The sequence below is a fragment of the Leptosomus discolor genome, chromosome 4 (assembly GCF_034619465.1).
Source record: "Leptosomus discolor isolate bLepDis1 chromosome 4, bLepDis1.hap2, whole genome shotgun sequence".
NCBI classification, from domain to species: Eukaryota; Metazoa; Chordata; class Aves; order Leptosomiformes; family Leptosomidae; genus Leptosomus; species Leptosomus discolor.
In genome coordinates, this window is record NC_141394.1 from 33,522,051 (window position 1) to 33,534,204 (window position 12,154).

The 12,154-nt window shown below is 43.3% G+C and overlaps 1 protein-coding gene across 3 annotated transcripts in view; it reads right to left on the minus strand.

The window, feature by feature from the left end:
• Positions 1-5,618, minus strand: part of WWC2 (WW and C2 domain containing 2) — a 102,772-nt gene extending 97,154 nt beyond the window's left edge. For all 3 annotated transcript variants that reach the window (XM_086464033.1, XM_086464035.1, XM_086464034.1), the window contains exon 1: positions 5,488-5,618. In XM_086464033.1, coding sequence (XP_086320159.1) covers positions 5,488-5,618 — 131 coding nt within the window. The remainder of the gene's footprint in view (positions 1-5,487) is intronic.
• Positions 5,619-12,154: the final 6,536 nt, after the last annotated feature.

Sequence of the window (12,154 nt, forward strand, 5' to 3'; positions counted from 1 at the left end):
ACACAATCACTACGTATTTTAACACTGTCTGATGTGATCACAGCTATACTAGCACTGTAATATTAGAATTCTGCTTTACACTGGATAAACAAATGAGGGTGTCAGAAGTTCAGACACAGCTAGTCTCTCATTGTGAGTTCAGTACTTGCATCACAGGTTTTATTTTGAATAAATATACATTAATAAGTAAAAGCAGTTCCCAACCTGTCACTGAAACCAGAGTGAGATATCAGACAGTTTTGCATTCCTGAGCAGACAAGGAGACAGGATTAAATCATGTGGAATTAGGATAAAATCAACAAATGATACTACAGGATGAAACAAGGCAGAAAAAGGTATTTGGGGGGAAAAAAATTGTTGTCCTATCTCACTACAGGATTACCGCAAGGTATACATGTGGGAGTGTCATCAAACGACCTTCTACTGATTTTCCAAAATAGGCAGCTGACTATTTCTTATTAAGGTTTGAATTTCAGAAGGTATGTCAAGGTGTGTCATTTAACAGCTTCACACCACCAAAAATGTAAAAGCCCCACTCCCTCCTCAGCTACTAGCAAACAAGGGAGATGCAAGGGAAAATAGAAAGGGAATGAGAAAGGGAACCTTTCAATGACGGTTTCCCATTAACTTCATTCTCAGCAAGCAGCAGCCTAAGGAAAGGATTTATCAGCTGGTTGACTCTAGTTGTACCTTAAATCAGCAACGCTGAGATTTGCACTTAAAACAAAATTAAGATCCTACCCAATCAAAACATAATGGCTAACACTTCAGTTTAACATCATTATTCTTGAAAGGACAATGAATCATACTCCTATTTCTTGCATAAATTGCACCCACCCAGAAGTTTTAACATTTCCAAATTTTTTCCTATTTTAGCTGAAGTCCTGCAATCACCATTTTCGCACAGAACTGTACTTGCCTCAGACAACAGACACTTCAGACAGTAAAAGTCATTCTACTCATCTGTCACAACACAGCTTAAATCCAAAGAAGAATCGATCCAAACGTATTTTCCCGTCTCTGATGGTGCCCCACATCATGCTATTCCCTTTTCTGCTTACCTTTTGCTACCTTTAACATATACCAGCACACCACCTTATATGCCTCCTATTTCTCCAAGTCTCCACTGTGACTGCAAGCCACCTATCATACACCTCTGAGCTACAGTACTCCCCAAGAAAGAGACAGGATGAAAATACCCCTGCTCAAGTAACTTCTGCCTCAGAATTTCCCTCCTTACAGCCTCTGCTGTTTGCAGGACCAGAGAAAGCAGGTTCCAGTGAAAAGGTAAGGAATAAAGTGCCCTTCTTTTCTAAGGGAAACAGGCACACAACATTTAATTGCTGACAGCTAATAAAGGTTCTAATACAGACAAATCTTGCACAAGTTGCAGAATTCCACAATAAAAATTGTAGCGTTTTCACCTCCCCAAAAGATGAAAGCAGCAACGGAAACTGCATTCTGTCTCCGCATCACAAAGAAAACTCTTTCACAACCTCTTGACTCCGTAAAGTTCTCCAGTTTCTGCACATCCAATGTTTCTCAAGCACTGTCTTGGTTTCATAGTCAGCAATTACTCTAGAAACATTCTAGTGAAAGTATACTATGAACTATTTCAAATGTACAAATATATTTTAAACAGACTTTTCTCCTCAGTGGAAAGAGAAGTGAAAAAGGGGCAGAAAGAAAGGATAGCTTTGTTTTCATAGTGGCTTACTCCTCATCACTGACAGGAGTGTAGATAAATGTTTAAATAAAGATCACCTGCAGCTTCAGAATTTGTGATGTGGAACTCATTTTAGGCAAGCTATAAAAAAAACCCAAAGCTGTTCCGGGTCAGTGGTGATCAGCAGTGGAGCATGGGCAATTTACTATTCAGAAACCAAGACAGAAGAAGCCCTGCATTCCTGGTGAGAAAACCAAATACATCCAACTGCTAAAGATTTAAGGGTACTGAGATTCTTAGCTCCTATTCTGCTCCTCCTTGGTGCTCTACTCTGTTGGTTCCACTAAGGAAAATAATAAACATGAGGCCTACTTAAAATGTGTTGAACACTGGAAAAGACCAAAAAATTTTCCTTTTCAAATTTCTGTCTCCACACCAAGCCCCTCTTAATTGTCTAACAAAAGAAAAAGAAAAAAAAAAACCACCACACCAACACCTTAGTGTAACTCAGTATCCCAGGAACATAAAAGACTTTCAAGGGAACTTCAAAGAAAAGCATGAATTCCTCTAACCCTTTTCCACCTTTTCATCTGGCTCATCCTCTTCAGTCCATAGTTGTCTTTTTGTAACTTTGTCAAGTAGTAGTAGGACACAATTGATATTTTGGGCTATTACCCTTCCTACAATAAACCAGTTTCAGAAGAACTGTCAAGATCAGCGAGTTCTCAGTTTGCTGTAGCTCGGAGGAGTCACAAACAAACAACATTATGTATTCAGTGAGTGAAAATGTTACTACAACTCCTACTTTCTTGCCTTTATGTGTCTCTTCCTCGCACTTTATATCTTAACATGCCCTCTCTTTCAGGCCAGCAGTCTTCAAAACAAATCACAGTACCCTAAAGTGTTCAGAGAGAAAAATCACTGTTGAATAGTGCAAAACATTAAAAACCCCTGAAGAACAGAGCAATTCAAATAGCTTCCACAACACTCCTAAAACACAACAAGCCAAGTCACTCTTGCCCTTAGAAGTGCGAGATTCTCTAAAGTCAATGGGATTACTCAGATAAATGAAGTGGACACAACTGAAAACTGAGCCCCAAGCTTGAAGCTGATGTGAGTTTTTTTCCTAGCTGTACACAAGGTTATCAGTATATTAACAGCCCCGCACCATACAAGCAGTAACAAATACATTTACCATCAGAACAGTCTACAAAAGCGCATGAGAAAAAGCATCATGATATTAAAAAAACCCAACACAACACAAAATACAGATTTTTCCAGGAAGCTCTGAAATTCGACATTTTCAACTGTCAGCTTATCTCTAGACATGAATATTTTAAACCAGTAACAAAGAGGTTCCTAATTGTTCTCGAATACACCTGGCAACCCACAGACATATAGCTGATGTCTCACAGCACCAGTCTTCAGTATTTGTTTCTTCTAAATCAAAGAGGATAAAAATTATTTTAAAACATTATGCGTGAGTTTTCTATGTGATCTATGGAATGCAGCGTAACAGCAGCAGAAGGAATATTAACCATAAAAACTCAACTATTCTATATTCACTTTAGCAATGAAATATTTTAGGAGCCCATGTACTATAATATTCCACAGGTATGTTATGAAAAATTTATGATATCCACCAGAGAAAATAGTTTTAAAAAGTCCTAAATATCACAAAACACAGGAACATGTTTTCAGTCTTTTTCGTTATCTTCATTTTGACAATGCAAGGTAAGTTCTAGAAACAGCACAAACCCAGATTTTATTGTACTGACAAATCTGGAAGACCACTTTTCAATTTTTCTGACAGCAAGCCCGAATTATGTCCTGTATAGTTTTGGAACATATATTCCCTAAATACCTGGAAGGTAAAATGAAACCTAGAGCAAAGTCATCACAGGACTTTCATGCATTTCTTATTCACTTTTCCAAACCATGTCACCAATATAAATACAGGTTGTAAATACAAATACTGTAAGCTGCACATTAAATGGGCAATTCAGCTTCACAGCTGAGCCATGTACACTAAAGCATGGATTCTCTCAAGCACTTAGGGCAAAATCCCTCTTTCTGTTTGTTTTGCATGACTGACATAGGTTAACAATTATTTCAAACACCACTCTTTCTGAAAAAGGTCTTTACCTCCTTAGTTTTCATTACAGATTATCAAGTCTCAGGGCTTGGTTCCTCTTTCACTTATAATCAAGATATTAATGAAACACTATTTATCCTATCCCTATAGGATGGCAAACACACAACTGTTACTCACTTAGCTGTCACTTAATGAGAGTGAAGACTCAGATTTTACCACCAAATATGAATACTCTTTAAACTTTCCAGGACTACAGAATGCATAAGAAAAATCTTCAGTTAGGATACTCATGAGGTGTTACTGTAACAAGCACACTCTAATGTCATCATTTACCTCAGTCATACCATCTTGTATTCTGCTTTGCAAACACAAAAGTCTAAAACTAAACAAAACTTCAAATTCACTATTTCTAGAGACAGTAAAACCAGAAGTGTGGGGTTTTTTTTTACCGCAGACACTAAGTGCTCAATCACCCGAGAAGGCCAGGTGTAATAAATAACTGTCCTCTATACCTTACCACCTTACTAATACTTACATGTTTTGAAGTACAAATGATTTTAAGTATTAAGTTTGGCACTACTGGAATTTGCTGTTATAGCAAGTAGGACAGAGAAGTAGGCCTAACACAGCATATGATGCTTGTCAAAACTTCCCCCACGCAACTTACAGCCATCAAGCTTCATCACAACTACCTTTTGTAATTTCACCAGAGAAAGACAAACCAAGGCCTTCATTTATAATTCAGTACAGCTTGTTCCATTAATTTATAAAGTCTTTTAAAAGTTTTTGATAATTAGGCCGCACTTTTTTAATACTAACGTTGTATTCCATAATACACACAAAGTTTTGGGGTTTAATTACTTTTCAGGACCACTTTGGACAAAAATACACGTTTTACAATAGGCATCCTAGGCGTCTATCATCCAGCTATTAAAACCAGCCATTGAAGCCGAACCAAAGAGCCAGAATCCCTCCCCAGTGACTCCTGGGCAAGAAGCCTTTGAGCTGGTTACCTCGCTCACTGCAGCACTTTCAAAGGAGGTTTGCCGATTTACAGAGCTCAGACCTGGAAAGGGCAGCAAACACCCCGGCAGGCTGGCGGGGGGCTGAGAGGATTTGGGCTCGCTGAGGCCTAGCGAGCACACGAGGCCTCCCGCAGCCCCAGCTCCTTCTCCGCCAGCAGCCGAGACCTCTCCGGACGGGCGGTCTGAGCCGCCCGCGGGGCAGGCGGTCCCCGGGGCCGGGGGGCACGGGAGGGACAGGCGGGAGGGATAGGCGGCCGGGCCGCTCGGCCAGCCGGGAGGGAGGGAGGCGGCCCTGCTCCGCGGCGCCCAGGGGAGAGGGATGGCGAAGAGCCAGCGTCTCTGCTCTGGGAGAGACTCGCAAACTTCGGTACCTGTCGGGAACTCCTCAAACACCAGCGACCGCCGCCGCCCCCGAGGAAGAGCCCTACGAGCTCTCCCCCCGCCCCCAACATGAACTCACGCAACGGGCTTAAAAACACGCCGTACTCATGCCGATGGGAAGCAGGGCATGGCGTGCCCGGCTGCAAACAGGGGCTTCTCCTGCCCTGCCCCCGCTCCCCCGTCTGAGAGGGGCACCCTCCGGCGCGCCCCCGCGCCCCGTCCCGTCCCTCCGCGCCCGAAGCTGCCCCAGCGGTGAGGGGCCCGGCTCCGAGCCCACGCCCCCGCCCCGGGCCTCGCCACCTCCCTGCCCGCGCACCCACCTGTCCCGAGGGTCGATCCAGCTGGTTTGCTTGGTGTTGTGGTCGATGTAGAAGACTTTGCCGTCGTAATCCCTTGCCTCTTCCCAGCCATGGGGTAAGGGGAGCTGCCCATTCCCCGCTTTCCTAGGCATGGTCGGGCGGCGGGGGTAGCTGCTCCATAGGGACAGAAAGAAAGACGTGAAGCGGGAAAAGCCCCGACGCGAGCCGGGGGGACACGGAAGGGGCCGGGAGCAGGGGGGAGCCGGGAGCAGGGGGGAGCCCGCAGCGGGCTGTTTGCGGAAGCCCAGGAAAGCCCTCCTCCGCGACCGGGTCTCAGTCCACCATGCCTGAGCTGCCGCCTTGCCCGCGCCGCGGCAGCCCAGGTCAGGGTTGCCGGCGGAGCCCAGCTGCTGTCTGGGCGCGGGGAGCCCGGCTGAACCCCGGGCGGCCGCCGCTCATTAGCATGAGATTAGCATCTATCTCATCTGCATGCACATTCCTCCCGCCGCATTCCTCAAGGTTAACCCTGCCGGTACTGCCCGCTGCCGGGCTGGGCTGGGCTGGGCTAGGCAGGCCACGGCTGTGGATCCGGGACAGAAAACATCCAGCGGGGGAGCGTTTTGGGCAGGGAACAGGAGAGAGGGAAAAAGGCGGCAAGGAGGGCCTCGCCTGCCCCCAAACGAGCTCTGCCCGCGGCGAGCAGGGTGCTCGGCCGGTGTAGGGGTAGGAGACAACCACCTGAAGGGGACGGCGGCCTCACAGGCCGGGCCGCCAACCGCCGCTGCCTCCGCGCCTTCAGCTCTCGGGCGCTTAAGCACTCCAGGCACGTCCCCTCAGCCTTTTGGGGCACCTGGGAGGGCACAGGAACCCTCACGCCTCTCCCCAGCCACCACCAGCCCACGGGGGCGAGCGGCGCGAAAGGGCTGCGGTGAGGCGAGCGAAGCGGCACCCTGGCGTGAGGGCTACCGGCCCACCGACCGACCGGCCGGCGGCGCGGCCCTTTGTCTGCTGCCGGCCCCGCATCAGGTGGCGCAGGAGACTTTCGGGCTTTCCTGGGGGACAAAGGGAACGTCCCGCGGGGAAAGGCAGGTTTACCGCTGCTTCTATGTCCTGAGTTGCGGCGGCGTCGAGTTACCTTCCCCTTCTGTCGGGTGCTGCTAACCTTGCTTCGCATTCTTACTCGCTGAACCCCAGTAAGGCCCAAGGGTTCCTAAAAAGGACCATTGACATTTAAAATATCCGCGTTCAAAACTTAAACAAAAACGACGGAACCCTTCTTTAACCCTAGAAGTACCTAAACTTACTTCATTTTAACAGAAGCACCAGCAGAGAATACATGCACACACCATTTGTGCCCTGAGCAGTCCTGGCCAAAAAAGCAAGAAGCTAAGTCGCATTAAGTATGGAAACCAGGTGTGAATTACTCTGCGTTTATCTCACATTTGCCACAGGAGAAGAGTTGTCCAGGCTGGTTACCATGGTTCAGCTCATAGAAGGTAACTTAATGAGCTCTATTAATTTGCATGTGTATCTGATTCCCAAGATATGGCACCAGAAGTAGAGCACCTATGGGGGAGTATGACTCTTTAGTGGCTAGGACTCCAAGGTAACCCAGGTTTTAGGCCCTGTTTACAATAATGGTGTTTCTTTTCATTTAAAGTTACAGGTTTAAAGTAACAAAATTTTCCTGGGAGAGGAAGGCTGGGACCCAGAGCTATCCTTTTTCTTTTTTTTTTTTTTTCTTTTCTTTTTTTTTTTTTTTTTAAATCTGTTTATCTACTCTATTATAGCTATCTTTAGCATTCAGCTCTATGAATTATTCTTCTCAGACAATTTGCACTTATTAAGTACTGGACTTGTTCAGTGCATAACAAGTTTTTGCATTCCGCTTCAGAGGCCACATATCTGACAGGCATTGCAGTAACTAATTTACAGGTATCTAAGTCCCATTGTTGGATCTGCTTCTAGATAGAAAAAAAGTACCAGCAAGATATGATTTTAATTTAGCTAACTGCCAATCTGGTAGAGCTAAGACCTTTATTATTTTAGTCATTCTACTTATTTTATTCTGTAACACTATCTCTACAAATGGCTCATATGGCTCTTCAAAATACCTGTGTGTTGAGCTCCAGACTATCCTGAAGATTTTATTTTCACATCTGTTGTATTAAGGTAATGTACAGTGAAACTACATACACAAAGTAAGGCCCTGATATTTAATGGTGGAGAAAATCTGAGCTACCCTAACTTCTGGATATCCATAAGAGTTCAGCCACTTAGGGAAAGCAACAGGATCATCGCCTGTTAAAGTGACAGACTCATTTATTTTCATTTAGAATATTAAGTTTTGATGGACTTCTTGGTTTGTAAAGTCCAGTCTTGTTTTCCATCAGTGTAAAAAAAGTACTTCACTATGCATTTACGTTTGTGTCCTTTTAGTAGTCTACTCTAATTTTATAAACTTGTTTAAAGGTGACATCCTACAGTGTGGCAGTTCTGGGACAGAATAAACTGGATTTCCTTTTCTGTTTTAAAGTTCAGTTTGTGTTATCAATGAGACATTTTGTTATGTAAGTTGATAAAAAGCTATAGAGGGTATACTTTTCTTTCTGAAACTAGCTGCCAGTTACTTATCTTTGGCATTAACAAGGAGCTTTTATAAGGATACAGCCTTTTTCATCCTGAAAAAAAACCAGGCCTGTTACACACTCCTATACTCCTACTCTCTAAATAATCCACCCAAAAGAAAGCATGAGATTAGAAAATCTGTAATACCAAGACAAAACTGAAACCTTGTTTATGTCAGTACTTCCCCTGAAGTTAATTATGGCACCTGAGGTAGTACCTGATTCCTATTCTATGTTGCCACCAAGGCAGTCAGAACCACATCTTTGATTATTGGTTGGATGAGATCTACATGGGTGTAGATCTGATTTATAACCATCTTTACCAGGGTAAAACTTCTCGGAAAACATCAATATCTTCATTTGCACAAAAAAATGGAAATTGCGGTTCTTAATTTTTGGAAACAAATATACTAAGATCATTGCATGATTGTCTAATTTCTGTGTATATGCTTGTGTGTGTATATACAGATGTGCTTACACTGAAATATAAATTGTTGCATGGTAAGTGTTAGGCTCTCTCTTTCCTCCCTCCATTTTCCGTTGTTTGAGTACTTCATTGTGTTCGTATTTATAGTTAGAGTCTACAGTCCAGAATGTCAGTTTGGGACTACTTGAAAATGACAATATTTGAAGAAAAACTGACAAAAAAGTAGGTAATACTTGTGTAAATAGATGTCAGGCCTTTAATATTACCAGTGGGAACATTTAGCTTTTTGAGGGACTGCTATTGTACAAAACAGAATCCAATTATCCTCTCGTTTTTTTGGTCTTTTGTAATTTGGACTGGTAGAAAATAATTTCTTCCACTATCCTTTAATATTTTTTCATATGCCTAATATGGGAAGGCAGAACAGATGTTCGTAATGATTCTTTTTAGCCTAAAATATGCTATAAATTCTAACTAAAAGTAGTTTTTCAAGTATACCTCCTACATTTCAACTGATAACCTGCCTAATATGTTGTGCTGACATTGTCAGCTGACAGCATACCACAGATTGTTTGGCTTAATTGCATAATACAGTGTAGTTCAGAAGATGTAAGCATGCTTTATTCAAAACTTCATATGAAGGATTTGTCCAAAAGCACAGAACAATGTAGCTATGGCATGACTTACATCAGTAAGTATGAAAAATAACAAGACATGCTCAATGCAAAGGAGGTAATTGCTCCTCTCTTTTGCTTTGCTGATGCATGTTTAACCAGTCTGGAGAAGTTCATGTTATTAGTATATAATTAAAGGATTGAGTTAAAGGGAATTAGAATCATAGAATCACAGAATGGTTTGGATTGGAAGGGACCTCAAAGACCATCTAGTTCCAACCTCCCTGCCATGGCAGGGACATCTCCCACTAGACCAGGTTGTTCAAGGCTCCATCCAACCTGGTCTTGAACACTGCTAGGGATGGAGCATCCACAGCTTCCTTAGGCAACCTGTTTCAGTGTCTCACCACCCTCAGGGTGAAGAACTTCTTCCTTGTATGTAGTCTAAACCTGCCCTCTCCCAGCTTCCAACTATCACCTCTCATCCTATCACTGCAGACCCTTGTAAAAAGTCCCTCCCCAGCCTTCTTGTAGGCCTCCTTCAGGTACTGGAAGGCTGCTAGAAGGTCTCCCCGGAGCCTTCTCTTTTCCAGGCTGAACAAGCCCAACTCTCTCAGCCTGTCCTCATAGGAAAGGTGTTCCAACTCTCTGACCATCTTAGTAGCCCTCCTCTGGACTTGCCCCAACAGCTCCATGTCTTTCTTGTGCTCGGGGCTCCAGAGCTGCATGCAGTATTCCAGGTGGGGTCTCACAAGGCAGAGTAGAGGGGCAGAATCACCTCCCTCAACCTGCTGGCCACGCTTCTCTTGATGCAGCTCAAGATACAGTTGGCTTTCTGGGCTGTGAGCACACACTGTTGGCTCATGTTCATCTTATCATCTGGCACGCCCAAGTCCTTCTCCGCAGGGCTGCTCTCAATCCACTCATCCCCCAGCCTGCATCTGTGCTTGGGATTGCCCCGACCCAGGTGCAGGACCTTACACTTGGCCTTGTTGAACTTCATGAGGTTGGCCTGGGCCCACCTCTCCAGCCTGTCAAGGTCCCTCTGGATGGCCTCCCTTCCCTCCAGCGTGTTGACCTCACCACACAACTTGGTGTCATCATCAAACTTCCTGAGGGTGCACTGGATGCCACTGTTCATGTTGTCCACAAAGATGTTAGATAGCACTGGTCCCAGTACTGATCCCTGAGGAACACACTCGAATCATAGCTATTTTGTGTCCTTTCTACCTATTGTTATCAGCTGGAAGAAGAAAAAGTGTCTACTGGAAAATTCAGAACACAAGTGTGGAAGTGGCTGAATCCAGAAAGGTTGTCTGCAAAGGCAAATGGGAGTGCCCTGTGGCATAACAAGAAGCATACCCTACTCCAGTCTGTACTAATGTAGTTAATCTCCTGATACTTCTGCTTGCTTCTTCTGTCACAGTAAATCTGTTCCTGGGCCTGACTGTGATCATAAAAGGCATGTTTGTACCCTATCCTTCCATAACAAGAGACTCCCTTAACTTGATGATCCACTACAGTGACATCCCTGAAGAAATTTACAGCTGTTACAACTCTAACTTTATAATCCACAAATGGCTCTGAATCAAGAGCAGCTGTCTCCCTGAAAATCTACATAGTTCAGTCTCCAGTGCTTTCAAACAGAATTTGAGTGCAGAATTAATTATGAAGTATGGTGACAGAATTGATTTCTAAAAACATCTGACAAAAATGTTTGAAAATATATGTTAGTTATGTTGGGTTTTTTAGACACTTAAACCACCAAAATGGACAAATCTGACTTCCCTCATATACAGCTACTGCAGAACTCTAAAAAATAGTATTTTCAGCATTATAAATATTTGTTTATTTAACAACAGTGAATTTTATCTGACAGCTATGGTTTTTTAAAAAAACCCACACACACTGAGAAATAGGACTCCTTTAAGCAGTGAGATTTTTAGTTTTAAGAAGAGTTTAAAAAGTCCTGTAAAGAAAAACAGTGTACATGCATGAGGGAGGAAGGGAGGAGAAGTTCTGCTTTTACTGTTGTCAGCTTCTGATACATGAATAAATCTGAGAGTAAAAGATCTTTTAGTAATACTGTTTGGTTGAATTTATGAGGAATCTCTGCAGAAACGATGCAGAAAGGAGACAGATAATGTTCATGCTCGTTCGGCTTTTCTTGTTACTCCAAAGCCTGCTCTTTCCACTTACATTCAATTGGACAGCTTGCTACTAAAATAGGATGTCCTACAGAATCTTCCCAGAGTATCAATGAAAAAGACCATACCAGGTTCTGCTTCAAATGGATGTATACATATATAGACAATATGCACAGGAGAAAGTAATGAGCAATTGCACTTTTGCAGGTATAATTCTAATCCTATAAATCTGAAAACAAGCACACAGAACAATTTTAACTGATTGTTAGTCTGATTAGAAGTTTAGGGTAGGTAGAATTGAAATCATGTGGTAAGAGATTTGCCTCAAACCTAACTACGGAAATGTGAGTAACATTTTCATGGTAAAATCTTCTCAAACTCACCCCAAACTACTCATTAAACTAACCTAGCATTCAGTTCTTTTAACTCTGATTCATACTGATGATGTTTCTGTGGACAAAGAAAAAAGAAGATGGAGAATTTTGGTTTTTCAAAAAAAACCAGGATTGATGAGGTCCAAATTATCCTCTGATGCATATTCCTACAGAATTTCTTGATGCAGTCTTGGTATGTTGACTTTGTGTTACATCTTCCAGAGAAACCGTCTCACTGTAATTTTTAATATATCTCTGGTATTTGTATACACAAATTTAACTTTCCTACATTTCATCATGTCTATGGAATTGTGGTGTCTAGTCACTGCTGTCTAATAGCGTTGTACAACCACAAAAGCATGCCTGGTCAGCCAAGAAGGTTCCCACGAGCCCGGTCTTCTCTTTTTGGCCATGTGTAAGACAGAAGTAGGCCAGCAATAGAGGGATTCTGCTCATCAGCAGGGAGGGAAGAATTAAGGAATTTCTCAATAACAGCTCC